Source organism: Notothenia coriiceps, unplaced genomic scaffold, assembly GCF_000735185.1.
Source record: "Notothenia coriiceps isolate Sejong01 unplaced genomic scaffold, NC01 NC01_scaffold00037250, whole genome shotgun sequence".
Lineage (NCBI taxonomy): Eukaryota > Metazoa > Chordata > Actinopteri > Perciformes > Nototheniidae > Notothenia > Notothenia coriiceps.
In genome coordinates this window covers 1,047,482-1,074,238 of record NW_011369951.1, presented here as the reverse complement: position 1 = coordinate 1,074,238, position 26,757 = coordinate 1,047,482, and the positions used below count along the sequence as shown (strand labels likewise).

The 26,757-nt window shown below is 43.7% G+C and overlaps 4 protein-coding genes across 5 annotated transcripts in view; 2 read left to right on the top strand and 2 right to left on the bottom strand.

Annotated features, from left to right (window-relative positions):
* The window catches only part of LOC104967162 (fibrous sheath CABYR-binding protein-like), a 3,091-nt gene extending 233 nt beyond the window's left edge, over window positions 1–2,858 (top strand). The window contains exons 2-3 of the mRNA XM_010796578.1: window positions 5–450; window positions 1,301–2,858. Of these exons, the coding sequence (XP_010794880.1) occupies window positions 5–450; window positions 1,301–1,303 (449 nt within the window). The 3' untranslated portion in view covers window positions 1,304–2,858. The remainder of the gene's footprint in view (window positions 1–4; window positions 451–1,300) is intronic.
* Window positions 2,859–7,904: 5,046 nt separating this feature from the next.
* Window positions 7,905–9,172, bottom strand: LOC104967161 (ETS-related transcription factor Elf-2-like). Its single transcript, XM_010796577.1, has 2 exons — window positions 9,072–9,172; window positions 7,905–8,204 (listed from the first exon to the last, which is right to left on the bottom strand). The coding sequence occupies exons 1-2, from the start codon at window positions 9,144–9,146 to the stop codon at window positions 7,905–7,907; spliced, it is 375 nt and encodes a 124-aa protein (XP_010794879.1). The 5' UTR covers window positions 9,147–9,172.
* Window positions 9,173–18,255: 9,083 nt separating this feature from the next.
* On the top strand, window positions 18,256–22,714 carry LOC104966630 (ETS-related transcription factor Elf-2-like). The gene is made up of 6 exons (XM_010795827.1): window positions 18,256–18,391; window positions 18,745–18,858; window positions 19,036–19,119; window positions 20,308–20,500; window positions 20,742–20,993; window positions 21,554–22,714. Exons 1-6 carry the CDS (start codon window positions 18,289–18,291, stop codon window positions 22,080–22,082), a joined length of 1,275 nt encoding a protein of 424 aa, XP_010794129.1. The 5' UTR covers window positions 18,256–18,288; the 3' UTR covers window positions 22,083–22,714.
* Window positions 22,715–23,747: 1,033 nt separating this feature from the next.
* Window positions 23,748–26,757, bottom strand: part of nocta (nocturnin a) — a 9,905-nt gene continuing 6,895 nt past the window's right edge. For both annotated transcript variants that reach the window (XM_010795824.1, XM_010795825.1), the window contains exons 2-3: window positions 25,727–25,975; window positions 23,748–25,026 (exon numbers count right to left, since the gene is read on the bottom strand). In XM_010795824.1, coding sequence (XP_010794126.1) covers window positions 24,161–25,026; window positions 25,727–25,975 — 1,115 coding nt within the window. In that variant the 3' untranslated portion in view covers window positions 23,748–24,160. The remainder of the gene's footprint in view (window positions 25,027–25,726; window positions 25,976–26,757) is intronic.

Below are 26,757 nucleotides of genomic sequence, written 5' to 3'. Positions count from 1 at the left end.
CCAGTAGAAGAAGCCCCTGCACCAGTAGAGGTGGCACCAGTAGAAGAAGCCCCTGCACCAGTAGAAGAAGCCCCTGCACCAGTAGAGGTGGCCCCAGTAGAAGAAGCCCCTGCACCAGTAGAGGTGGCCCCAGTAGAAGAAGCCCCTGCACCAGTAGAGGTGGCACCAGTAGAAGAAGCCCCTGCACCAGTAGAGGTTGCACCAGTAGAAGAAGCCCCTGCACCAGTAGAAGAAGCCCCTGCACCAGTAGAAGAAGCCCCTGCACCAGTAGTGGTGGCACCAGTAGTAGAAGCCCCTGCAGAGACCTTGGCAGAGGGTCCCCAGAGAGAGTACATCGTTGTGGTTCTTGAAGGAGCACCTAAAGCTGAGAAGCGGCTCAAGGTGCTGGGCGTGAGCTCCATGACTGGTAGAGTCATCACAGCCCCAGAGGAGGACCGCTCCCCTGCTGAGGTACCAGTGAACTTTGTTTCAGACTGATCTATGTGTGTATAGATGAAGATCAGTTTACAAGTGACAAGAGTCCATTGCAAATGTTTCCCAGTGATTGCAGTCTTAACTTTATTTTTGACTATCATGCTTTGGTTTAACGAGAAATGAAATTCATGTTGACGCTTGCCCTCAATCAGCGTGGGCTTTCAAAGAGTCACTCTAACACGTTTTAAACTTTGCTACTCAGGGTAGGCGACGTCTTCTTAGGATGCAAATGCAGCAGTAGTTCCAAATAAGGTACTGAGCCTTTATTATTCCGACCATCGATTAATATGATGAAGGGAAGGGCAATATGTTAGAAACAGGCAACTGCTGATATAATGGCATAGGCTTTGCATGGTGCCCGAGTTTCAGCTGGCAGAAGTTTTTAGGAGGGGGGGGGTGCTGTGGCTTAGGGGATTTATAGGCGTAATTCAAACGGGCTAAATGCCACAGTGTCCTTGGGCAACATGCCTATCCCCAAATTGCTCCCACATGCACGACTGCAGTACTGTATGCAAGTCGGTTCAGATAAAGGTTGAATGATAAGTAATGTTTAGTTTGTTCAAATGGGTCATAACCTAGGAAAATGTAAAGAAAGTAAATATTCTTACACATTTCTTTGTTTTTCTCTGAACAAACCTTATCCTGTGTGCTGTGGACATGACAGTTGTTATTTATAACATGTCCACCCTTCACATCCATGTTCCTGTAGTTCATGTTCAAATGCTCTTTAGAAATGATTTAGAATTGTGTAATAAATGGATACACTTTCAGAATGTGCTGACGCAGACAGTTCTAATGACGTTTTCGTTTCTGTCCTCCATCACAGTAAACGGCTCCTGGATGATGACCTAATATCCTCCAGAAGGAGAGGATGTGCCTTTCTCCAACATCTTCCCTTCCTCCCTTTACCCAATACAAATCAAAGGGACTTGTAGTAGTACAAATACAGTTCCAGTGTTAAAATATAAATAACGCACAGACCCAAGCCTGCGTTATGGATCCATTCACCAACATGTGAGCAGTGCCCATTACTGTGACACTCCACACTGACCTCCATGTCCTGGCTCATCCGTAGATAAACAGATCTCAGGTGTTTCCTTCACCAGCCTCACTAACACTTCTTCAGTGAATTGCAACCTGTTACCTTGTGTGTTTTAAAAACGGACCCATCCAGTCACCGTTTCTTCTTACTGTTACAGAGTTTACTGCCTCCGAATCACTCCGTGGAATACCTCCATACAGCACCACATTCTGTTAACCCATGCTCTGCCTAGCCACGTCTAATGTGAAATTAGTGTTATATTTTAAAGAAGCTAGGTTCATTTTTATTCACCAAAATTACCCGACCTCAGGTTTTTCTTCTACTTAGTAAAGATTTAGAGAGACGGCATGTACCACAGCCACCTGGCTACCTCACTGTTCCTTATGTTTTCAGCATTCAAGCGACTGTACCTCTTCTTGAAGCAGTCTGTATTGCAGCTCCAGAGCCAACAACACAGTTGCAAAGCCAATTCATGGAGCGCCCTAACTCTCCTATAAAGCAGGCATTGTTTATTTTCCTTCCCTTTTTTAAATGGTAATTCAACACTGAAACATGTGTTCCTCTGCTCTCAATGGGTAAACTCTAAAGCGCTTCCCCAGTCGGTGATGTCACAGCAGGTTCGTTCCACCAACACCAGACACTGACCCATAGAGAGCAGCAGCTGTTTTCCTTTTCATGTTCAGTGTTTGCATACCCTCTGTTCATCCTTAATGATATAGACAATCTGATGATTAGATGTGAATGTATACAATATAAGGGACATCTTCCTGATTGGAAGATAATGGTGCAAAAGTCCTTCTACCTTTTGTTCTTTTCCACACACACCCCTGAGGAAGCTGGTGTGTTCCTAGAGAGCTGCTTCAGTGAGGATGGTCAGTGGGTTGATGGAGGATGTATGAGCAGCATTCTGTTCTTTCACTCTGCTTTCAGTCAGATCTGTGTGGATGTGTGCTTTAAAGGATGCGGCATGTGCGCTCGGTAATGCTCTTGATGTGCTTGTGTGACGTGAGGTGTGTATGGGAAGTGTTGCAGTCTGTCTGAAGTAAAGTCTCCTGTGTGAAATGCAAACTGTCCCCTCTTCTTTGAGGCCCTCTTTCAGATCTCTCCCCTCTACTCTTGGATTGCTGGCTTTGTTAGTTTGTTCTATGTTAATTGAAAAATATCTGAGAATAATTAAATATGACAATTTAGTAATGTATTTTGAAAATGTAAATTTGTCTGTTGAGGCTCTCAGGCAGGTTTCTGTTACGGGATGTGAGTTGATGTCTTTGATTAAGCAAAGGACAGAAACTGACTGCTTCACACATGCATGTATTTGCAAAATAAAGATGGATTAAACCTATTTTTTGTGTTGTAATTTTAGTTCACCAACTTTTTCCAGGAACACTTGAATGACTTAAAGGATTTTGTGTAAACATTGTTGAGGATAAGTATGCTGGTTGGTGTAAGCTCAGCCTGATAACACTTCTGTGTACCTTTTTTAGTTTTCTCCAAAACTAGAACAGTAAAAGCTGTTTGGAGTTTTTGTAACTTTTCTGCTAAACTAAGGACCATCTGGTTTACTGAGAAAACGTTCAAGGTAATGTGAGGTGCAGAAACATTTAACAAATAAATCTAAATCTGACAGCTTGTTTTCTTGTCAATCAGATCTGATCAAACCTACCTTCTCCTGATGAAGCAGATTAGCTGTGATCGGTGTTAAACTGTGATACTGCTTACTTGACGTTGACCCTGATTATTTAGAGAAATGGACAGGAACTCCCACTGCTGGAGTAATTGTGGGTAACTGACACTGAAACTTCACTGTTTGAACCTGAATAATACAATTTGACTAGACAGATACGTGTCTTTCCTGTAGTGATGGGGAAGGTATTTACATTACATTTGGCTGATGCTTTTATCAAAGGCGACTCACAATAAGTGCAAAGAACCTTAGAGATTCAAACTAAGGATAACAACAGTGCAGATAGATTCACTTCAAGCAAGTCATACCATAGTAAGTGCTGGTGAAATAGTTACAGGACCTAAATTAACTTTTATTTTCTTAGAAATGAATTAATATTTTGATCATTTACTTGTGTGGTATGAAGATATTCCATTAAAAATAAAGCATTATTAATCCTTTAAAGTATGTCTCCCGTGAGTAATTCACTATATGATGTTGCTAATTTGAACTATTTAATATAGATGTTTTGTAGATTTATGAAACGTGTAGTTTTTGTATTACATTACTTAATTTGTGAAGTAACTAAAGCTGTCAAACAGTCGTAGTGAATTAAAAAGTTCACCATCTGAGTTAAGTAAAACGAAATGTTAATACTGAGTTTATGTGAACTGATATACAGTACTTTGGTAAATGCATGTCAACATGACAAGGACTCGTTCTCAAGTGGAACGTGTTCCAAATGAAAATGTTTCAGTGAGTTTTTCTAATGTTAGATCTCAGTGCTCTGAGCACCACGAACACCATCCTCTCAGGTGAGAGCGGGCAAATCAAACCAGGCTCTGCATTGTTACAATAACTCATGTAATACATGTCCTTGAACAAAAAACTTTTAGTGTCAATAGCATCTAACTGTGAACCCCTCTCTTCAGTGGAGTCAAATCTATTCATTACAAATAGCTTTTTGTGTTGATCTTTTGGTCTTTACACATCTATCTGTTTTTTTTGTCCTTTTGTAAATGTTTTTATGCTTTTGTTTTGCCACTTTAGGACTCGTTGTAGTCATTTGGAATTGTCTCTTTGTTTTTGTTTTTTTATTTATCTTTGGGTCTTTATGTGGTTTGTGTGGTGGTCTCTTTGGTAAAACATTTTATTTGATACATTTTTGTATTCAAGAACATTCATATATATTAATTATATATTTTTTTGTATACAAAAAGGTTGACATCAGGGGTAGACATATAAAGTAATGAAATACATAAATATAAAACCCAGTTACAGTATGCCATGCGACGCCCATTGTTGGGGTTTGTCCTCGTGACGTCACGGCGCTCTGTGCTCTGACCCGCTGGATCCGCTGCAGCAGAGGCGACGCGCCGGAAAGCTACAGGATAGCGAGAATTGAGCTGTAATCAAAACAACTGCAGGGCCTGCATCTACGTCTACCCTTTACGTTTCTGCGCGGGAAGACGATACCTGTCTTTAAAGTCTTTTTAAGGAACGGAGGAAAGCCTAACACTTGTTTATGCGAGCGAAGTTAGCATTTTGGCCTTGACAGCTTGGCTAACGTTAGGCCCGGGCAGCGCTAGCCTCGGAGCTTACTTTTCGCTAGCAAAAGCAAAACAAGGTAAGATAAGGACATTTATATCAGCAGTGTGACCTTTTACAACATCTAATATTAACACCCTAATGTGTGCTATTTGCCAGTTCCTTAACATGTACGCTTTAAACTATACCTTATTTGCGGTATATGTGTTTGCTAGCTATCTGCTAACTGTTTGGAGCTAATTTACTAAGCTTAAAGCTAGCCATTTATTTGTGATTCGGTTGTGGGTAGTCTCCTTTTAAATGAGAATGCAGTGTTGATATTTTTTTCTGGCACTGAATATGTGATGTAAGATAACAAAGTGCATATTGTGAGCAGCCTTAGTAAAGTTAGTTTGAAACTGTTTAGTGAGTAGCAGAAGCATTGGCGGTAGCTAGCGAGTTAGCTCCAGAGTGTAGCTGCAGAGCGCAGAGCAGAAAGTAAACACCAGCCTGCGCGCTGCGAGAGCTGTCAGAGCCTCAGTCCCGCTTCCTGTTTGATCAGAACATGTATTTAGGATACCTGCCTCTGCCGTAAATAGGAAAACTACAATTATTTAAAAAAACTAGAAATGTAAATTAAATGGCACGTCGTATAAGCTTAGTACAGAACAGTAAATTGAGCCCCCAAGCCTCTTCCTAACTTTACAGAAGTTGGCCCCAAATTAAATTAAAGGTCCCATGTCATGGCCATTTCTACTGATCATAATTCCATTGTTAAGGTCTACTAGAATAGATTTACATTGTTCAATGTTCCAAAATCACATTGGTTTCTCATACAGCATCTCTGTATAATATGTGTATTCTTCACTCTCTGTCCTACACGGCATGTTGGAGATCCTGCCCCCNCAGAGGTCTTTTGTTTTTTTTTGACTTTGTTCGCCATAGTCACTGACACACAAACTACACCGAGAAACGTCATTATATCTTTTTACACCCGGAGAATGGAGACTGACCAACCGTGGGGACCGAATCTCGAAAGCGCTGACGTTTGTAAAAATTGTTTGTACTGGTACGCATTAGATAATTCCGGATTATTATCGGGTAACCTTACCCACTGTTTTGAAAGGGTAGGGGGGAGGACAAAGAGGTCGTCACCCAGTTACTTTCCCAGAGGACCTTTATAGTTTGTAAATTAGATGCTTTGGGGGGGTGCTGTCTGAGCGGGGGGTGTTGTTGGGATATTTAATTTTTTTAAGTCCTCCGGAGCAGAGAGAGGAGCTGTGGTTTATTGTTATTGATTAATGCATCAGTGTTTCTTAGGGTCAAAAACACTAAACTTAAAATGAAAGTGTTTAGTTTATTTAATAAAAGAGCACATGTTCAATGTGAAAAGTGACAGTAGTTATAGATGATTTGCAATTTGGTGCTATATATATATATATTTAAAAAAAGAAAAATTATATATATATAATTAAACACCTTGAATTTCAGGGGGGGCGCGGGGCTCCGTTGGCGGGGCGCAGCTCCCCTCCAAGACAATGGTAGGAAAACGCTGGATAGTGTTTAATCAACGATAGGTTTTCCCCCCCTCAAACTACTATGACCGGCCAAATTACGTCAGAATTATCAGCATTCAATACTTAACAGACCTACCTAGTAGTGTTTTCACGATACCAACATTTTGGTTTCGATACCGATACCAAGTCAAAAATTGCGATTCCGATTATTTTTCTATACTTTTCTTAAAAAAAGGGAAACAGTCTTAAATGTAATTATTGTGCTTTATTTCACACCAGAAGCATAACCATAACACAAACTTTTAAACAATGAGAACAATAAATAAAATAAATAAGAATTCGTATTAAATAAATTAATACATTTCTTACAGACAGGCCCTTGTGGTGTCCGTAGGCTTGCCCTCACTGTCAGAGATATAGCTAAAATACATCAAAATTTAGCTTCTGGCGTCGTTTTTGTCAACAAGCCGAGGCGCAGCGGCAGTTGCACTCCCACTTGCAGCCATACTTCTCGTTTTCTCACATGCTCTGGCAGCTAGCGCGTGCACGAGAGAGGGGAGGCACTTGAGCGTGCTTGAGAGGGGCGGGACTGCAGGCACGGCTGCAGTGCAGGTATTGGAAGCAGAGCGCTGAACACACACGGATTATTAAAACGGCGCTTTCTCACCGGAGTACTTTCCCCCGTCATTCTTAAAGTACCGATACTAATGAAACGGAGGAATCGTAGCGTTTTTAACGGCAGGGTATCGCGGTATACCTTTCAAGTATCGGTACACCGTGCAACACTAGTCAGGAGTCAGTGTCTCTCCACCAAACTCACACATATAAAATTCGATATGAACTGAAGAGCCGCATGAAACTAGGCAAAGAGCCGCGGGTTGGCCACCCCTGCTCTATAGGGTCTAGAGCTACCGTCTCAATACAGCTTGGCACATTTCAGAAAGTCAAATGGAAGATATATGTTAAGGTTTGTTGCATGGAACTCAATTTGAGAGGAGTTTTACAATCCATATAAAGGAAAATTTGGAAACATAGTTATAATTATAACATAATTAGCAGCAGGAGAAACATGAAAAAGTTAGATGATGTCTTGTAAAACATTTAGTTTGAACTGGATCTAAATTGGTGTTTCCTCACACACAAGATGTAAAACTTCTACGCTCACACCCTTTTGTGGAGCAGTGGGCGCTCTCACTGAACGTACAGAACCCCTGATGGATAGCGTCCATTGAGAATTCAATCACGGAGTCGCGGTGAGCAGAAGGTTTGCAGTAGAGAAAATAAAAAAGTAGACTACCGAGTCTTTTTTCAATTTGTGTAATTTTGCCTTCACTCTTAGCTTCTCTCCTAGCACCAGGAACAAAGGAGAAAACCCGGGCAGCCAGTTGAAATCGGTCATGAAAATATGATTTAGTTGCTGCAAAATAAACTCCAGCAGTGCCGTGCTCCCAAGCCAAATCAAACAGATTACTTTAGTAATAAAAAAACACAAAGGTTTCTGAGAGCACTCTTAACGCTATCTTCTTATGAGCTGAACTTGTGGCCAAATTGAGGGAATCGTAATGAAATTGTCTTGATATATGCTGTATTAGGCTACAATGGCATTTTTTGTATTGTTGGTCTGCCAAGAAAAGTTGAAAGACGCTGATCTATTCATACATGTATTGTTTGGCAGTCAGATCTAACATTGAGAGAAGTGAACCTTACCGGTCTCAGACACCTCCGTCACCACCTCCTGCTCCTCGGCCACGTCCTGCATCAGGTACGTCCCGTCGTCGTACACCAGCACCTGTGCCGAGTAGCACTCCTCCACCTGGGCACTGGGCACCTCCTCCACGATCACGGCCGGGCAGCCCTCTTCCTGCAGCACCACGCTGTCTTCATCGTCCACATCTTCCTCTCCGCCCTGCACGATCACTGCCTCGATCTCCTGCTCAACCAACTCTTCTTCCTCTTCCTCCTCAGTGGGCTGCTGCTCACACTGAACAGTTTAGAAACGTGAAAAGTTGAATTTCCTAAGTCCCTGTGTTCCCAGATAACAGCATTTAAACTTAATGACAAAACTAAGAGAATCAGGCAGATCGACCCCTTTATATTGAGTTAGAGTCAATGTCTTCTCCTTGAAGTGTGAAATAAACACGTTAGTCGTACACAAGTAACGTAATGCTATGGTAATCTGATCTGAACAGAATTTTGAGACCCTTTTATGATCCACCTATATTTAAAAAAAAAAACAACTTCAGTAAACCAATCAGCAGTTAACCAATCAGCAGCCAGGCAGAAACAAGTGTAAGCTGTCAAAGGCTGTCATGTTCCATGATCTGCATTTGTAAAGAGTTTTAGACAGAAGTCATCCTTCACCCATTCACACTCAGAGGCAAGGTGATTGTTGGAAATCCATTGTTGGTCGTGGGAAGTCCTTCCCCTATGCTTTTCTTGTATATGGTTCACTTGTTGATTTATTTTTCCTCTGAATACACAGAGATTACTAGCCTGCGTTCATTCCAATGTCTCCATAACTGCCATGATAGACTTCAGGGAACGTATAACATTGAATCATAGCCCATCCATAGTGTCTAGTCTAGTTCAACTGGCTGCACCTAATACACCTGTTATTATCCAGATACTGTTCCAGCTTTATAATCAACACAAAAGCACAAAACAGCAACATATTTACATCAAATATGCAACATTGATTTTGAATTAGCCTTGTAGCTGCATTTTTTATTCTATTAAATACAAAATCTGTTGGATCGGCACAACCTCTGGTATCGTCTCCAGTAATCTTTTTCAACTGGAAAGGCTTTGCTGACTCCCCTGAAAAGAGTTTTGGGAAACACAGACTCACCTCCTGGTGCTCCTCCACCACGGTGACATACTCCACTATGTTCCCTCCTCCGTCTGACACTACCACAGAGGTCATCACTCATTCCTGCCAAAACAAAAGTACATGTGGTCAGGATGGATTTGTCAGTGTTTTGTGTGTGCAGTGGGTGGCGTCATTTGAATGCCCCATGGCCCTGCTCATGACTAAGACACAGCATCATTCAAAACACCATGTTACAGCACAATCCAGTTTCAAATATTCTAACATCTGCTGAAATTACTAAATAAAATGTGTCCCGCCAACACGGCACCCAGACCCCACGCAGCATTCTCATCTGTTTGTCATTACTGGTGTCATTTTCTGGTTGCTAACTAACACCATTGTAAAACATAAACACTGATGTTCCGCTGTAACAGTGATGGACTCATCAGAACAGAGTGGGCGAGCTGACCTATCAGAGCACAGTGGGCTCACAGGGAGGGGGTGGGGGCAGGATCTCCAACATGCCGTGTAGGACAGAGAGTGAAGAATACACATATTATACAGAGATGCTGTATGAGAAACCAATGTGATTTTGGAACATTGAACAATGTAAATCTATTCTAGTAGACCTCAACAATGGAACTATGATCAGTGGAAAGGGACACGGGACCTTTAACTCTTAAATTAGTTACTTTAATTAGATTGATTTACATTGTCCTGTTTAAATCAATATCAGATTAAAACCTGAACAGGGTGGAATCAGAGCTCCAGCTTCAGTTCAGTTACTGCTGAATGCATCCAAAACAAACCAGTTTAAAATATCAGGTTTATTAAAAGTAAACGCAGCATACCAATAAGGAGATGCAGAGTTCAAAACAAATGTTGTTTTCACCCTGAAATCGAGGTCAAATCTGAGACATTTTGCATGTTATCATTCCTTTTCTCCCACATAGCAACACTAAACAGGTGTGCAACAGGTGTGTGTGTGTGTGTGTGTGTGTGTGTGTGTGTCTGTACCTGTCCAGGCTGAGTGAGGATCGGGAGGTTCCCGTGTAGAACAGCGGCTTCAGGATCAGAGCATCGCCCGCAGAACGGTTCCACCGCCGAGCCAAACGTGATGCCCTGCTCTCAGACCTGACACACACACACACACACACACACACACACACACACACACACACACACACACACACACACACACAGACAGACATGAGTCCTCCACAGGTGTGTCCAGGTGAACTGGCAGCAGAGGGAACAGAAGGAGGTTTCTCAAAAAGTTCCCACACCTCCCTCCTCTCGTTTAGAGTCTAAATATCTCCTTCTCAGAGAAATCCTCCGTCTGCTCCGTCGTGTTCCTCACACACACTTCAGAGCATCGCCACGATAACTCACTCTTCCCAACGCTGCTTGGAAAACAGGATTTACACCAACTGCAAACCCACCTTCACTCCATCTACTCTGTTCTCTGAGAGCAGCAGCGACAAAAAGCACCAAAATCCCACGAAGAACAGACGAAACAAATCCCAGCGTCAAACTGATCCCAGAGCAGCTCCAGAGACACAGACACCTGTCGGAGCTGCACAAAACTGCACGATGAAATCTAAAAAGTCTCAGAGGTTTCCACCAGAGACACTTTGAATACAGGTCTTCTGCAGCGGAGGCGCTCACTGCAGCAGAAAGCCACAAAGAAGAAACGTGGCTGGGTCTCAGCGCACCACAACGACCAATTCAACATGTTTATTAAATGCTGCTGCAGAGTTGACTGATATCTCTTTGCTGCAAATATTAGAAATCATTTGGATATGTTCAGATGTTTATATAAAGATCTTTCCATTTGATTTGATTCATTCTTTTTTAATATATCTTATTTCATTAATGGTGATGCATCCTTCATCTTGGTCTTAATGTTTTATATATAACATTTTTTATATTCTGATTTCATATTCTTTCTATAAAACAGTCCTTTAAATTCAGATATATCATTTTGTAGTATTTTGTATTTACTCATTTCGTTTTTTTGTCAACACGTTGTTTATTTTAATTCACATATATTTAGAATATCTTTATGCATTTTGTGGTCATTTTACTTGTATTTGTATTTATTTTCTCGATTTTTGCAGTTTTTTCCACTTCCTCTCATTATGTTGACATTATGCACCAAATCCTTACATAAAAAAAATCTTATTTTTCCCGATCCAAACTGAGGCGCAAAAGTTGCTTGAAAGCGGTGGAAATGCGACTAAATGAATACACTGCGTCTCTGCTCCTGGCGTCAGGGATACTCACTGGAGAAGAGTGGAGCTACAACAGGCTGATCGGCAGCAGATCTACCCCAGCATCAGTGTCCTCCGCTGGGCTACACCTCTCTGCGTTCCTCCCTGGATCATCTCCAGAGGAGGAGGGGCGCTCAGGGTCCTGCTGCCCCAGATGTGAAGCTAAATCCTGGGTACGTGTGAGCGCGAGAGCCCCTCAGTGTGCGGAGCTCCGGAGGACTGAACACACACCTGTTCAGCGCCGGCAAACGCATCGCGACGCATCGGCACACACACACACGCACGCACGCACGCACGCACGCACGCACGCACGCACGCACGCACGCACGCACGCACGCACGCACGCACGCACACACACACACACACACACACACACACACACACACACACACACACACACACACACACACACACACACACACACACCCACACACACACACACACACACACCACACACACACTCACACTCCCCACACCACACTCACACACACATCACACTGACACACTCACAACTCACAGACACAACACTCTCGCTTAGAGACAGGAGCATTCAAATCTGTGTTTAAGAAGTTACTAAATGAATAAGAGCAGGCTTGTGTGTGTATGTGTGTAGATATGTTTAAATGTAGTGGCAGATGTATAACCCTGATATCCTTATTTTATAAAGTAAACCATGCATACCCAGATCTCACAATTAGTACATAATACTATGGACACAAAGTACTTACTTAAGCGTGGATTGAAGGAATGCCGTTAAGTTGCCAAAAAAAAGGACAGTTTACACATAATTCAGGGAAAGAAAAGGAGACATAGTAGTATCAAATATGTTTAGAACGCATTAATTAATGTGAAAATAAATACATTAAAATTCACGAATACAGAAATCAGTGGTTATAAGTAAATATACATTCATGGATTTTCCACTAGGGGGCCTCAGTGAAACCTGGTGCGGATCAGACATAACCAGAGGAAAAACTGGATTGTGTGTTCGTTGTAACGCACTTAAATTCAGAACATTTCTACCTGCGAGCTCGGCCTTTCACTGATCTGTCCTCAACTTCCAATGCACAAAGGACGTTGCATGTTGTTTCGCGTGTGTTAAAGAAGTGCTGTGTGTCCGTCGTCAGTGTGTGTGCGGGTAAGACATCTGTTAACAGTAACACTGGAGCTCGTCTCTCATAGTGAGTGTTAGTGTTGCGAACGACAGATCAGTGTGGAGATCAGGCCATTGCATCACGACACCTTCATCACTTTTTCTCAACACTTTAATTACCAACATTAATTCTAAAATGTGTGTCTGTCGAATGTATTTCGTTTTTCTTAGAATAAGTGTCTAGAGACAATCTGTAGGTGTGTGTGTATGCCCAAGAGTCTCATGACATGGTCTTTGCACGTTCACATCATTTGACTGTGCGTGAACCTTAGCTTGTACATGATGCATCTGTGTCTGTAACTGTAATCAATAGTCAGCCTCCCGTCTGAAATTCTACATCCTACGTCACGATAGAGGGGGCGGAATGAGGCGGTCAGCCACATTCCTATATAGAAAGTGGACCCCCCTCCTTCATCTCCATGGCGACAATGACAGCCCCTCTGTCACGCATGTAATATAGACGACATCTCCAAACACTCCTTTAAGAGATAACACTTGATTATCAATATTCTACTAAGAGAGCATCTTCTATTAGTCACTGACGATACACTTAAGGGTATACATGTTTGCTTTTTGACATTAGGACCTATTTACCTCCTCGAGAAATAGATTTAAAGCGTTCCACATGATGTCCGCCCCTTGTAAAATCAACAAAATGTAGATTGAATGTGTTTCACAGCGGAGGAACACCACCTGGCAGGCAGGGAAAAGATCCTCAGTTGTGTATGTTTTCAACATGCTGTATAAACTGAGGGGAGGAAGCCACCTGGGATTTTATTTATACAAAATGCTTTAGTATAAACTTTGTGCAACTTCAAGAGGGGCTTGAATCCCACCCTGACATCTGGAAAGTGGTGTTCATGGCCTAAAAACATGCATTTGTTCACTGTTACATAATGACATACTGCCATAGGATTCAAGATGACATGTGTAAAAGCTGGAGCATAAAAAGTCTGCATGCCATACATACTGATGAACAGCTAGTGTGCAGACCTGATTGGACACGCCTTGAATGTGGGCGGGGCTAATATGCAGCTCATGAGTTATTAATGAGGTGGGAATATTCATAACACAGATAGCCAGTTGGAGTATTATACATGAGAAGCCGGACAGAGAGTTTGATGCATGGGAAGTTGGAGAGCTGCAGGGAAGGGAAGATGCATGCACGCGCACACACACACACACACACACACACACACACACACACACACACACACACACACACACACACACACACACACACACACAGACACACACACACTCCTTCTGGATGCTAATACATCTCAATGAGGCATGTTAGGTGGTAAAACAGCCACTAAAAGTCTTGTTTCTGCACAGAATCGAAGTCTGCATGGTGTTAGGAGGAGCAATAAAGATGGCTTTTAGTGTCTATACTTCAATAGAAGAATGTGCTGTCAACATAAAACACACCTGCATGGGAGATGCACCTTCATAAAGCTGCTGAAAATCACATTCCCGCTCTTATGGGGTGGAAATGGATGAAACCAAGCGTAATTACGTACAGGATGTTTTAGAAAAGGCTATTATCAGACTGTGTTATATGTGTCAGAGGAGGAATTAACATTATTAATCTGATTTAAAGACACACTAGTGAAGGGAGAGGAGGACTCAGCGTTGCCACACTTCTCCACACACACATCTAATGTTTTTAAGTTATTCATAACAGGAATTAAAGTATATTCAGGCTGGGTAAAGTGCATTATGGTCGGCGTGTTGCTACAGGTTGCCTCCAGCAGGGAGGAAGAAACGTGATGCGCAAAGAGGGACAGAAACTCCGTCCGATTCTCCCATGAAACTACAAAGCAGAGCCCGTGAAGGTCGTTAAAAAGTGCCACAAAAGCCTCTGTAACAGCGTGAAAACGTGCGGTTGTTTTAATGCACCAACAGGAGAATCGGTAATGTGATTATTATGCGAGCAGAAGCACTTGTTATAAAGCAGCCTATCTATTTATAAATCGTGGTTGGAGCCGGTGGAGTCCCGGTGCCGGCTGACCGAAGGTAGGTCTCTAAATGCGGGGCGTTTGCGGAGGGAAAAGCCCTTAAATCTGTAAAAAATCTTTGCAAAAAAGAAGAAGTTTAAAGGCACTTACCGCTGACTCGGATCGCTGCACCGCGACGCACAGGGCGAAAAGCAGCAGAGGCACGGCGAGCTGGCTCAGGCTCTTCAAGTCTTTATTCATCTTGTGGGAATTAAACAGGACACCACTCACAAAATCTACTTTCTTTCTACTCGCGAGGCATAGCCCTAATTCCCCCTCTGCACACTTGCTCGTCAGTGAAATAGAAAATGGTCAGAAAGGCACTTGTTCTCGGCTGTTTGTTGCGCGTGCAGAGGGTTAGTGGTCCTGGCTGTGGCTGCGCCTCTGCAGTCCCCCTCTCTAACTTTTCCTCTCCTCGACTTGCAAACCTGTCCAGCCGGATCTACTTTCCAAAGGCAGTGCGCATTGATATAATCTCCCCTGGCACCTACACTGACTCAGACAACTCGTGAAAAATAAGGTTTCCGAGTGAATTGCATCTTAAATGTCATCCACTACTAGTAATATTTGTTTGATGTCTTCAGTTCAGATGAGTTTTAAACCACTTTCAAATCAGAAATAACCTAATAATGTTAGGACCTCGCAGGCGGATGGATATGTTGCCTTCATTCTTGCCTCCAAAATCCTACCCATGCCTGAGGCTCCACAAAAGAAGGTTTGACATTAAACCTTTATTTGACATTTTCTATATGCCCAGGCATGTTTGCATTCCTGCCAGATTATTAAGGGGCAAATACTCACTTTTGACTCTTGACAGAGGGTTGCTGCGGGCAGAAGTAAAGTCAAATTGACTTCTTTAAAACAAAACAAAAGTACATAACCTTTCCTTCTCATTTTACTGCATTCTTTTGATAGGGTGTAATGCAACAAGGCTATTATGTGAATGAGAAAAGTCATATGCAAAGCTGCTGAAACTGTCTACAATACATACAACTATCTGGATTTGATTATCCAGACATCCTAAAACACATATTAAATGAGTATACTAACATTTTAGTTTGAAATTTCCAAATTTCAAATTTCCCTTTTCTTACCGTTTAACATATCATTGAATGTTTAAAGTCCATGAAGTAGGTCCTGGAAGAACACCTAAAATGCAGATGACATTCTTTAGGGGGGCTTGAAGTTATAAAGTAACCTGGAGTTAATGATCGTTGATTTGTTTCACAAGTTTGTTACTGTAGACAGAGCCAGTCCCAGACCACAAGTTCACTTTGTAAATTATAATATATTTTTCTCTACATGGGATTATTGACTTGAAGTAAATTGATTGAATATAAAGGACGACGATGGAAAATAACCTTGTATCCCCTTTTTTAAATGACGTTTGCATAAACAACACTGCATTCTCAATGAAGCTTTGACGAGTCATCGTTTTAAAAACAAGAATAATGTTATGAATTGAAAACAAACTCCTTCATTATGTTCGAAACTCTTGGTTTGTGTTAAAACAAAAACGTTTTTTACGTAACTTAAATTATGTCAAATGAACAACGTTAGTTAAGTTACGTATGTTAATAAGTTCATTAACTAAGTTCAAACTAAATGGGCTGTCTGCGGCTTATCCGTCATCCATTGCTACACCCCAGCCAGAGCTTTAAGGTCGGCTGACCAGCTGCTGCTATAGTGCCCGAGACCAGGCTCAAAACCAGAGGGCACCGAGCCTTCGCAGCAGCTGGCCCCCAGGCTCTGGAATACTCTGATTTCCCTGTGTGTGATTTTAATTTTGGCTGTTGTAGTAGTATTTGTTTATTTGTCCCCGAGGGGAAAAGGTGTTGCAGTACATCACAAAGGCATTTAAAAAGATAAGACAATACGTCACTGACAACAACATAGACACAGATTAAAACGAACAGACATAAGAAAAACAGATATCGGCAGACATGACAAGGGGTCTAGGCCCTCATTTGCGAAATAGGGGGGACAGGACCAGCTGGGTAAACAGTGCGTCCTAGCCATCATTGATTCAGGAGTTTGATGGCTTGTGGGACGAAAGACAGCCTAGATCTGTTCTTTTTGAACAGAGGGGCACGATATCTCCGCCCGGATGGCAACAGTTCGAAGTAAGAGGCGAGTGGGTGCCTCAGGTCACTCACAATATTGTGTGCCAATTTTAAAACTCTGTCCTTGTATAAGCATTCTATATTAGCAAAGAATAGAAAATGAGATTCCTGTCGATTTACTGGACAATGTTACGGCCCTCCTGAATGACTTCTTCTGTGCCTCAGTTGCGTTGCCGAACCAGCATATGATGCCGAAGGAGAGCACACTGTCAATAAAAACATGATAAAACATCTTAACCATTCTGTTGCCGACATTAAAAGTCAATCATTTACGTAAAAAAAACATTCTTTGTTGAGACTTGGCATTTTTTCTCAGACCAAACATCCCACCAGAGCTTGTGATCAAGCACGACACCAAGATATTTGTAGTCAGTGACACATTGAATGGTTGTATAGAGAGTGAGGATTTTGAACTTAATCCTCTAAGCTACAGGGAGCCAGTGAAGTGATCTGAGTATTGAGGTAATGTGGGACCATTTGATTGACCGGGAGAGAAGTCTGTGTTGTGGAAGGGAATAGAGGGGGTGGGGGGGTGCAGCGATGGAGAAGGCTCTGTCCCCCCAGGTTCGGAGCTTGGTTCGTGTGGGGATAGAAAGGAGGTTCGCTTCAGATGAGCGAAGGGGTGTAATGGTGGATCAGGTCGGTGAGGTAGGGGGGGGCCTGGTTATTGAGAACTTTGTGTGTTAGCAGAAGGATTTTGAAGTGTATTCGTTGACGGACAGGGAGCCAGTGCAGGTTTTGAAGGACGGGGGTGATGTGGTCTCTGGAGCGGGTGTGGGTGAGGAGGCGGGCTGCGCAGTTCTGGATATATTACAGTTTATTTTGAATTTTGGATGATGAGCCATACATGATGCTGTTAAGTAGTAGTAGTTGTAGTAGTACCTGCCTTCCACCTTTACTCTCATCATATCTTTACTTGGCTTGGTAAAAACCAGGTTCAGNAGGTAATTTAACTTTTTATTCCACAATTAAAACCTTTTTTGTGCAAATAGCAGCAAAGTAGTGGACATCTTTTAAACAACATTATAAAAATAAAATTAAGAACACTTAATTTTATTTTTATAATGTTGTTTAAAAGATGTCCACTACTTTGCTGCTATTTGCACAAAAAAGGTTTTAATTGTGGAATAAAAAGTTAAATTACCTATTTGGTCACGTATGTTAATTCCCTAATGTGATAATGAAGCTTCCTATAGTTTAATGTAATACGTTTAATCTCTTGGATCCCTTCTAGACACCACTCTTCTTCATTCACAGATGAACCCCCTTATTTGAGGGTAAACAACATGCATTATCATGACATGTTAGATCATGACTTAAGGTATGATGAGTCAGCCAGTGAAGATCCAGACGTCCGTGACTAAAATCCTTCATCCGGTTAAATATAGTTAAAAACACGGCAATATATATCGCAGGGGAAAAGAATATCGCAATGTCAGTTTTTTTCAATATCGTGCAGCCCTACTAGAGAGGTTGAGCTGCTGCTGATGCGATGATAGCAGAAGACTGCCACCTTCTGGCAGGAACAACCTCTCACTATTCAGACCAGATCTCAGGCGGAACAGACTGATCAAGCTTTGATAATAGACCAAGCCGGATCTCTGTGTTGTAATGTGGTTGATGTAGCAGCCCCCCCTCAGGGGGCATGTGCTGCAGATGCCTGCAGACTGACAGCTCTCTGCTCTCTCTACTCCTGCTTCAGTGGAGATGTCTGGACATGACCTGGTGTGTTTCGACAAAACGTTTGAAGCAGCTGAAGCTCTTCTCCACATGGAGTCTCCTGGAGGACTGCACAATGACCGCAACACAGGTAAACACCGCAGCCAGGAGCTGTGTCAGTGCTGATGGGCAGAGGTCAGATCTGTAGTTCGTCTCATTCCCTCTGTGATAGGCTTAACCCACAAAGTCAACATCCTGTTGCAGTTAACAGGAAAAACAAAAGCAATACCATATAAACATGTTTACATGAAGCAATCTGCTCATTGTAGAGAAGTCCTTCATCATTTGATCTCATTGGCAAACAGATGATATGCGCCAATTCTCTATTCATCTTTATCTCAACTTTAGTATATAGCTGATAAATAAACATATCTGTTAATTTAACACTATAATTGTGTATTCAAAATGTAATGGAATATTGCATATTTTCCTGTAACCCATCAGAGGATGTAATGATGGAGACAGTGGTGGAGGTGTCCACAGAGTGTGGACCAATAGAGGAGGAGTCCTTCCCCATCCCTCCTGACTGTGAGCCTGCTGCCAAGAAGAAGAGAGGAGGTGAGTGTGGCTTCATGGCAGGTGCCGTGCTTTATTCCTAGTTCACAGGCCTTCATGCTGGAGGCCACACAGCTCCAGCCTCACACTGTAAGCTGTTGCTCTTGTTCCACATGCTACCATGAGGTGGGATGGTGCAGGGACCCGTTAGGTTTGAATGGAACTGTTCTGTGTGTGCAGGAGGACGGAAGCCCAAAACAAACCAGCCTGCTTCTAACGGCTCCTTTGACCTGGGGATCAAGAAGAGGCCGAGGGAGGGCAAAGGTTGGTCAAAGTGGTGCACACACCTTCATCAACAAATCCTAACATAATGTCCAGATAAATTACATGTTGCAAAGCACTCCAGCCGTTTCAATCATTGGGCTATACCAAGTAAAGAAGATTAGGGTACAACCGTAGATCAAAAAACTAAAACTAACTGAATCCTCAAAGGAAGAAATTCATTTCAGAACGTCCCTGAACTTGAACTCTTGTCGGCCTACCCAGGAGTAGGCATCTCACTTGTTCCCTCGACAAAACGTCTTGGGTTATTACAGGGTAACGTGCACAGTGCCGCTCATTCTTCTCAAAGGAACCCGGCAGGGTTGGAGTCAGCAGCTTACTTAATAACTGGGCTGTTATTAGCTGCACAAAAACCCAAATTCCTGCTTAACGTAAGCAAAACAAAGGAACTGATTGCTGATCAGTCTGCTCACCTACAGAAGTATCCACTGCTGTGCCTCCAAACTACAGGACAGCCTCTCCCCTTAGGCTGCAGACTCCTCTCCTCGTCCTCCACACCATCACATTTGTCAGTTTTTTGTAATGTAGTATTGGTACTAACTGTCCTCGTTAACAAACGATGCCATGGTTGCATAATGTCAATGTAACAAACACATAGCCAACATGTTGATAGTGTTGACATGTTCTACAAAAGCCTTCGCTCTTAGCCTGGCCTGAGTTGGCTTTCAAGTTTGAGAGAAAATTGTTTGCTGTAATAGCGGACTAGTTATCCTCACAACATCGTCCACCTTGGAGAAATGCTGACTCAGTACCAGGTTTTCGGACTCATTGCAGCATTCAATATCTCTATATTCTTTTGTACATCACAGTAGTAGAACATTATCTACCATCTTTTTTATTTAATACAAATGTTGTTTTACATTTTCACCTAAATCACTTGATGCTTTTGGCTTGTGTTCAGAATGCTTTATGTTAGTAAAAGTAATTTGCAGTTGTGTTAGGCGGTGTTTACACGAGAACGAAAGTGGTTGTACCTGCTACTTTTTTCTCGCGTATAGCCTGTTCGTGTGAACAGAAGGCTTTTTTGATATCGAATTTGGTTCGTTTACGGTCCCGTGTAAATGGGGTCTTAGTGTGTGTGGTGTTTTATGAAAACCTTTGCTGTTGAGGATCTCACATGTGGCTCCTGGCTCTGGAGACATCACTGATGTTGTGCTTTGTGTCCTAAAGGCAACACCACCTATCTGTGGGAGTTCCTACTGGAGCTGCTGCAGGATAAGAACACCTGTCCAAGGTACATCAAGTGGATGCAGAGGGAGAAGGGGATCTTCAAGCTGGTGGACTCAAAGGCGGTGTCCAAGCTGTGGGGCAAACACAAGAACAAGCCTGACATGAACTACGAGACCATGGGCCGAGCCCTGAGGTCAGCGCTCCTCTCCTGTGCTCCTACGGTCTGTCCCTGTCACATGACACCAACTCTGATCGTGTGTGTGTGTGTGTGTGTGTGTGTGTGTGTGTGTGTGTGTGTGTGTGTGTGTGTGTGTGTGTGTGTGTGTGTGTGTGTGTGTGTGTGTGTGTGTGTGTGTGTGTGTGTGTGTGTGTGTGTGTGTGTGTGTGTGTGTGTGTGTGTGTGTGTGTGTGTGTGTGTGTGTGTGTGTGTCTAGGTATTACTACCAGCGCGGCATCCTTGCCAAAGTTGAGGGGCAGCGGCTGGCCTACCAGTTCAAAGACATGCCCAAGAACATCCGAGTGATAGATGACGAGGAGGATAGAGATGAGGTGGAGGACAGCGAGGGCGTAGTGTCCATCCAGCACCCAGCTCAGCATGGCCCTGCCAGCCTGGGCACCCTCTCCCACGCCGCCCCCCAGCCTCAGCAGACCTACGTCACTGTCCTCCCCGGCGGCGCTGCCAGCAGGTCTCTACTCACTGTCATCACTCAGCTCTCTGTCTTTAGCCAGGTTAACCATCAGTCCGGTCATCTGCTTAAAAAATGACAAGAAACTAGAGCATTGAAATAATGATAATAGTTGGTTTGTAATTGTATTTCAACCATATCATCTGATTGGCTGAGAGCAGATCATTTGATTAGATACCTGCAAACAAAAGCAGAACCTGTAGGCAACGGGACAAGAGTGTGGTGTCGTATGGTTCTGGTTTCTGTGTGGTGGGATCAGTGTAGAGCGCTGGCTGGCTGAAGGCACACTCAACGTTTCTCTTGCAGTGCAGAAAAGGTCAAAACAATTATTGCAGTTCTCTCCTTTTTTATTATTTGTCATTTCTATCACCCAACCTTTCCGTTTGAAGGATGAATATCCAGGAAAACATTTGATATGCACATTATTAAGGGATCCACATGAATTTTTTTTCAGCAAATAACGATCATTTCCCAGTTTTGTATTTTATAAATAACTTCATAGCTATGACAAAGTGAAATGCTGCAACTTAATTATTCTCCTCTCTGCTCTGATCCTGCAGGCCCATCAGAGCCATGCCCTTGGTCATGAACTCACTTGGTCAGGTGACGTTAAACTCCTCGTCCATCTTCACCACCACCACGGGGGTCCCGGTAACGTTAGCTAACGCCTCCGGAAGCACCCCCCCTAAACTCGTGATCCAGACTCTGCCCAGCATGCTGCCCTCTGGCTCCAAAGCAGGAGAGAAGATCACCATCATCACCATCCCTGCCAACCAGCTGGCTACGCTCATGCAGGCCAACTCGCAGGGCCAGCTGACGCAGCTCTTCCAGACCAAACCCCTCGCTACGCAGTTAGCCAGCGCTAAGATGGCTCCCACGGTGCAGCTGGCAGCAGGCCGACCTACACAGCACCTCATCCTAGCTAAACCTGCAGCGGTGGCCCAGCATCTACCCCAGCTCACTCTGCATGTCAGTCAGCATCACCTCGCCACACCTAAAACCCCCCCCCAGCCCTCCAAGCCTCCCAGCAGTAAGCCCCAAGCAGAGGCAGCAGCGGAGCCTCCATCAGCAGACACCAGCTCCTCCTGAGTGTGCCGCCCTCCCTGGGGGGGTGGGAGGCAGGAAGTGACTGTGGACACTGCTGAGGAAGTGCAGGACACCCCCACCCCCCCATACCCCACCCTACCCCACACATAGAGCAGAGCTGCTCTCTGATTGGCTCAGACATTCAGCCTGACATTGGTCTCCTGGAGACGCATCCTGTTACTGTGGAGCTGCCGAACCCACAGAGGATAAAAGGGACTGTTGAACACACACACACACACACACACACACACACACACACACACACACACACACACACACACACCCACCCACCCTTCGGAGCTCACACCAAATGGGCCGCCTTAGATTGTAAATTATAACCTTTTTGTAATGGAAGGTGATATAAAAAGCCAGAACAGAAATGTAAAAAGCATTTTTGATACTCAGCGTGTATCGGACAGACGTAGTATGAGTTAATGTCTTTGTTTCCTGTTACTCCACAGCACTGTTTTTTTACTGTCCATAAAAAGGGAGTGAAAGGATGTCTGCTTAAAGAAGTAAATGGTGTGCTCTATATCTGAAGTATAATATACTATTTTTTTCTTGTACTATCAGCGTATTGAAGTAGATTTTACTGCAAATATGTATTATAAAAAACAAACAAATGTGAATTCCAACTGGCTGAAGTTGTCTTATTCAAAAATTGGAAAATTACATTTTGATAATTATTTAGTAGCTCTTTTTAAATAAGTGTTGTTTGTGCATCCGTCCACAGAGAGGCGCTGTGCTGCTGTGAAACACCATGGCGGGGGGGGGGGATAACTATGGATTTAATGTGTTTGTGACATTTCTTCCAGACAATCATTTAATGTAAAAAGAATCAGGCATACTCAGTGGCAGCTGTCCCCCTGAAAGACCCTTTGCCACCCGGTTTCCCCTGCTCTTCATCCATGGCAGGTAAGATTTATAAGTTTATAAAATTATAAATCTTAATATCAATATTTATTTAGTCACATCCATGATGTGTCAACATCCTCCTTTAATTTCTGAATGATTTTACATTTGATATTCTCTTGGAAGTAGGTTCGGTCGCACCTGGTTCAAAACTACGTTTGTAGGGTTCAATGACTGATATGGGAAAACCACAGAATGCAATTCCTGAGAAGCGATCGGCTGGAGAAAAGACGTTATGATGTGCTGGTGTCGGAACTACAGAAACTCATGCTCATACTGCATTGCTACAGAGTGGACCTTCTTCCCTCACAAAAGAGTGTGTTGTGGCCGAGTCCAGAGGGAAGGTTGTTCCATCACTGCTTCAGAGGAGGCTAGTAGGTCTAATGCTGAGCAGCTGGCAGGCAGATGGATAGCAGCGATCTGCAGAGTATTTGTGTTCGAGCACAAAAGAGACAACAGAAAGTTGAAAGCACACACTGTTGTCCAGATTCTTTAGGCCACATAAAGTGTATGTGGCGACAGTATCTGTGGGGAACCGTCTTCTCTTGACTCATCCCACATTCCTAATTGCCAGCTAATTGGCTCCTGAACACAGGCAAACATCATCCCTTTTCAGAACTCTGTGGCAAACAGGAAATCAGTGAGTGAAAATGACTTTATTTGTAAATAACAAAATGTCTCTTCATGTTCAGTGGAGTCACAGTAACAACATCTTCATGATTACTAATCTCCAAATAACAAACAATGGAGAATTGCTTCAATTCAAAATAATTTATTTCAAAACACTATAGGAAAAGCATAACCTTATGACAGAAAGTATAAAGAACAAGTCATTAAATAGAAGTAATAATAGCATTGGTGTCCAGTGTTCAAACTCCAGCAGAAGAATCCCCGAGCTGGCTTTTTATCTGAAGTTCATTTACAGAAAGCGCGTTCAGTTAAAAAGTTACTTGGGACAGGTCACTGGATCAAATCTAAATAAAAACCTGAAACTAAAAGCTCTTCCATCAACATGTCTCATTTCTCTAATGTTCCCCGTTAAGATAATAGCAATAGATAAGAAAAATGATTGTGTCTTATGTTTGGAAATGGTTCACGCTCCAATGTTTCCCTGCTGTGATTGACAGTAAGGGTGTCCACTCAGCAGTCTTTCTATTGGTCCAGGTGGCCTACATCAGCATGTGGGGGCCCTCCCTGAAGCTGAGGTCACAGAGCAGGGATAAATGGTCCGAGGGGTAATGGTAGGAGGGGAGGCGGTCGGGGCCGATCTGCTCCTCAGTGGGAATGTCCAACAGGCAGTCCACACTCAAAGCATCATGGGTATACCAGATGTAGTCCAAAGTGCTGCAGCTCTCTCCAGAGGGGCGGATCTTCCAGGAGGTGTAGGCGGGCTCAGTCTGTCCGTCAGAGCTCAGCATCTTGTACGCCGAATCCAGACGGAGTGTGGAGGAGCTGAAGCGGCGGTACACGTCCTCTGAGGGCTCAGCATTAAAGTCTCCACACACGACCAGCGGGACGGGGCCTGCCCCCTCCTCAGGGCTGCTGGGCCCCCCTTGGGATGTGATGCTGCGTAAACTCTGCAGCAGATCTGCCCCCTGCACACTGCGCAGCCTCTCCCAGCCGCTCCGAGCTTTCAGATGGGTGACGGCGACACACAGCCGCCGGCCCGTTGCCCGGCAGCTCAGCGTCTGGACGATGGCCACCTGGTTGGTGGGCAGCATCATGGCCGACAGCCTCAGGTGAGCTGTGGCCTGCAGAGAGAAGCGTGACCGGCGGTAGAACAGAGCGCAGCCATCAGGACCGTTGTTCTGCTCCACATCCAGACAGGGGGACCAGGGTTTGGCCAGGAAGCTGCCTTGGTAACCGAGGCTGGCCATGATTGGCTGGAAAGTGTCGTAGTAGTGGTCTACTTCCTGCAGGCACAGGATGTCTGGGCTGTGAGTAAGGATCTCCTCCAAGATCAGGTACTTCCTCTCCTCCCAGTTAAGAGCGTCCAATGGACATCGAATAAACCCGTCCTTCCCCTCACCAAGAGCTGCAAAGAAACACAGAGACATTCATTTTAGCCTCAGTCTGTACTTATGACTAGAATGTATGGAAACATCTTAATTAGCATTTTCCAACATTACCATTAAGAACACACTGCAGCAGAGTATGATGGATGTCTTTAGTTTGGCAGATGATTGAAAAAACTAATTACTGAAAGCAATTGGACACAATAGTGGTGCTAGATGAAAATCCAGTGGATCACTTAAGTGATTACTGATTGTCCTGAGGGGAACATGAATGTCTCAACCAAAGTAAAATAGCTCTATAGTTATTTCACTGAATAGAACTCTGGAGATTTAGCTTATATTTAGCTTGTAAACAGGCTACTTTAAAAAGTGTGGTCTTAGACATTGTCTCTCAACTCAAACTCCATTCTCTATCACAACAAGCTATCAGATAAAAGAAAAAAAGTTTGCTAATCGGCATTAGAAAAAATTAACAATGATATTGCAAAAAAGGCAACAAAGGTAGGTACGTATTGGACCATTCTCAGTGAGTGCTTTGTTGACAAGCCTGCCTAAATCCAGGAACACGTTCTTATATCTCAGGCAGAGCGCTGCTGTCAGACAGCTCTCATTAAAACATTTATATTAGAACACTGTTATTCTTTAAGTACCAATACAGGCAGGATTGGGTCCTGTACCGTTTTACCGAACAGTGTATTGCAGTGCTTTCTACATCTCTACCTTGTGCCAGAATGTTCCACTGCATGATCCGTATGGACGAGTTTTGTTTGTGGCGGGGGGCCATGCTGCTGGGATAGACCAGGTTGCGGTGTGGGCGGGCCGGACGCCTCTGCAGGACCTCCTCACACAGTCTCAGCAGCTCCTCCGGGTCCTGGTCTGGGTATGCCTCCAGTTGGGCCAAGGGGGCGCTGTTCAGGGACTGGGCCAACGTACCAAACAGCCTGCTGCTGCTGCCACCCATCGGACAAACTGATGAAGAGAGGGAGATAAGTGTAAACAAATTGTCATTAAGGCCCAATTCCACCCCCTACCCCTCCGTTTGCGCAGAGAGTCCGCCCGAGAGGTGCTGTTCCAAACCAACGAGTGTGGAGGGGGAGTGGGTTATCAAGCCCTCAAACAGCGAGTCTGCAGCGGTGCTGCCCTACCTGACCGGACTCAACGCTGTGCGTGTCCGTCAGGAAACACGCTGTTTACAAACAGTTCCTGCAAACATCCACTGATAAACTACGATGTTAACAACCTCATGATAACCTCATCTTTTTTTAACTTAGGATCATACATGTGTTTAGTCTAGAAAAAGGTAAATCTGTGCATTTCATTATAAAGTTGTGTATATTTACAGACTGTTGCAAAAACTAAGAAGCTTATAAACATCAGGTTTAAAACTAAGAGCTTTACAAAAAAGTAACACAATGAAAGATGTTTGGAGTTTTATTTGAGTTATTAATTTTATTTTTTGTCAAAGAGATGCTGATTTGAAACCGTTGTTACACACAGTTACGGCATTTCCTGTTTCTGCCGGAAAGAGGGGAGTTTGTCCCAAAGTTTGCCGCTGTATTTACTCCCTCCATCTGACAGGAGGGAGCCACGTTAAGCTGCGAGTGTGGCTACAGGCGGAGATCACTCCGTCACGGAGAGGTAGGGTCGATGGAGTGGTCTAGGATTGGGCCTGAGTCACAGGCTTTGAAGTCATCTCCAGCAGGTGCGCGCCGGTTGTGTGCTGCGATTGGAGTGCGTTGGGCCCGGCGTGC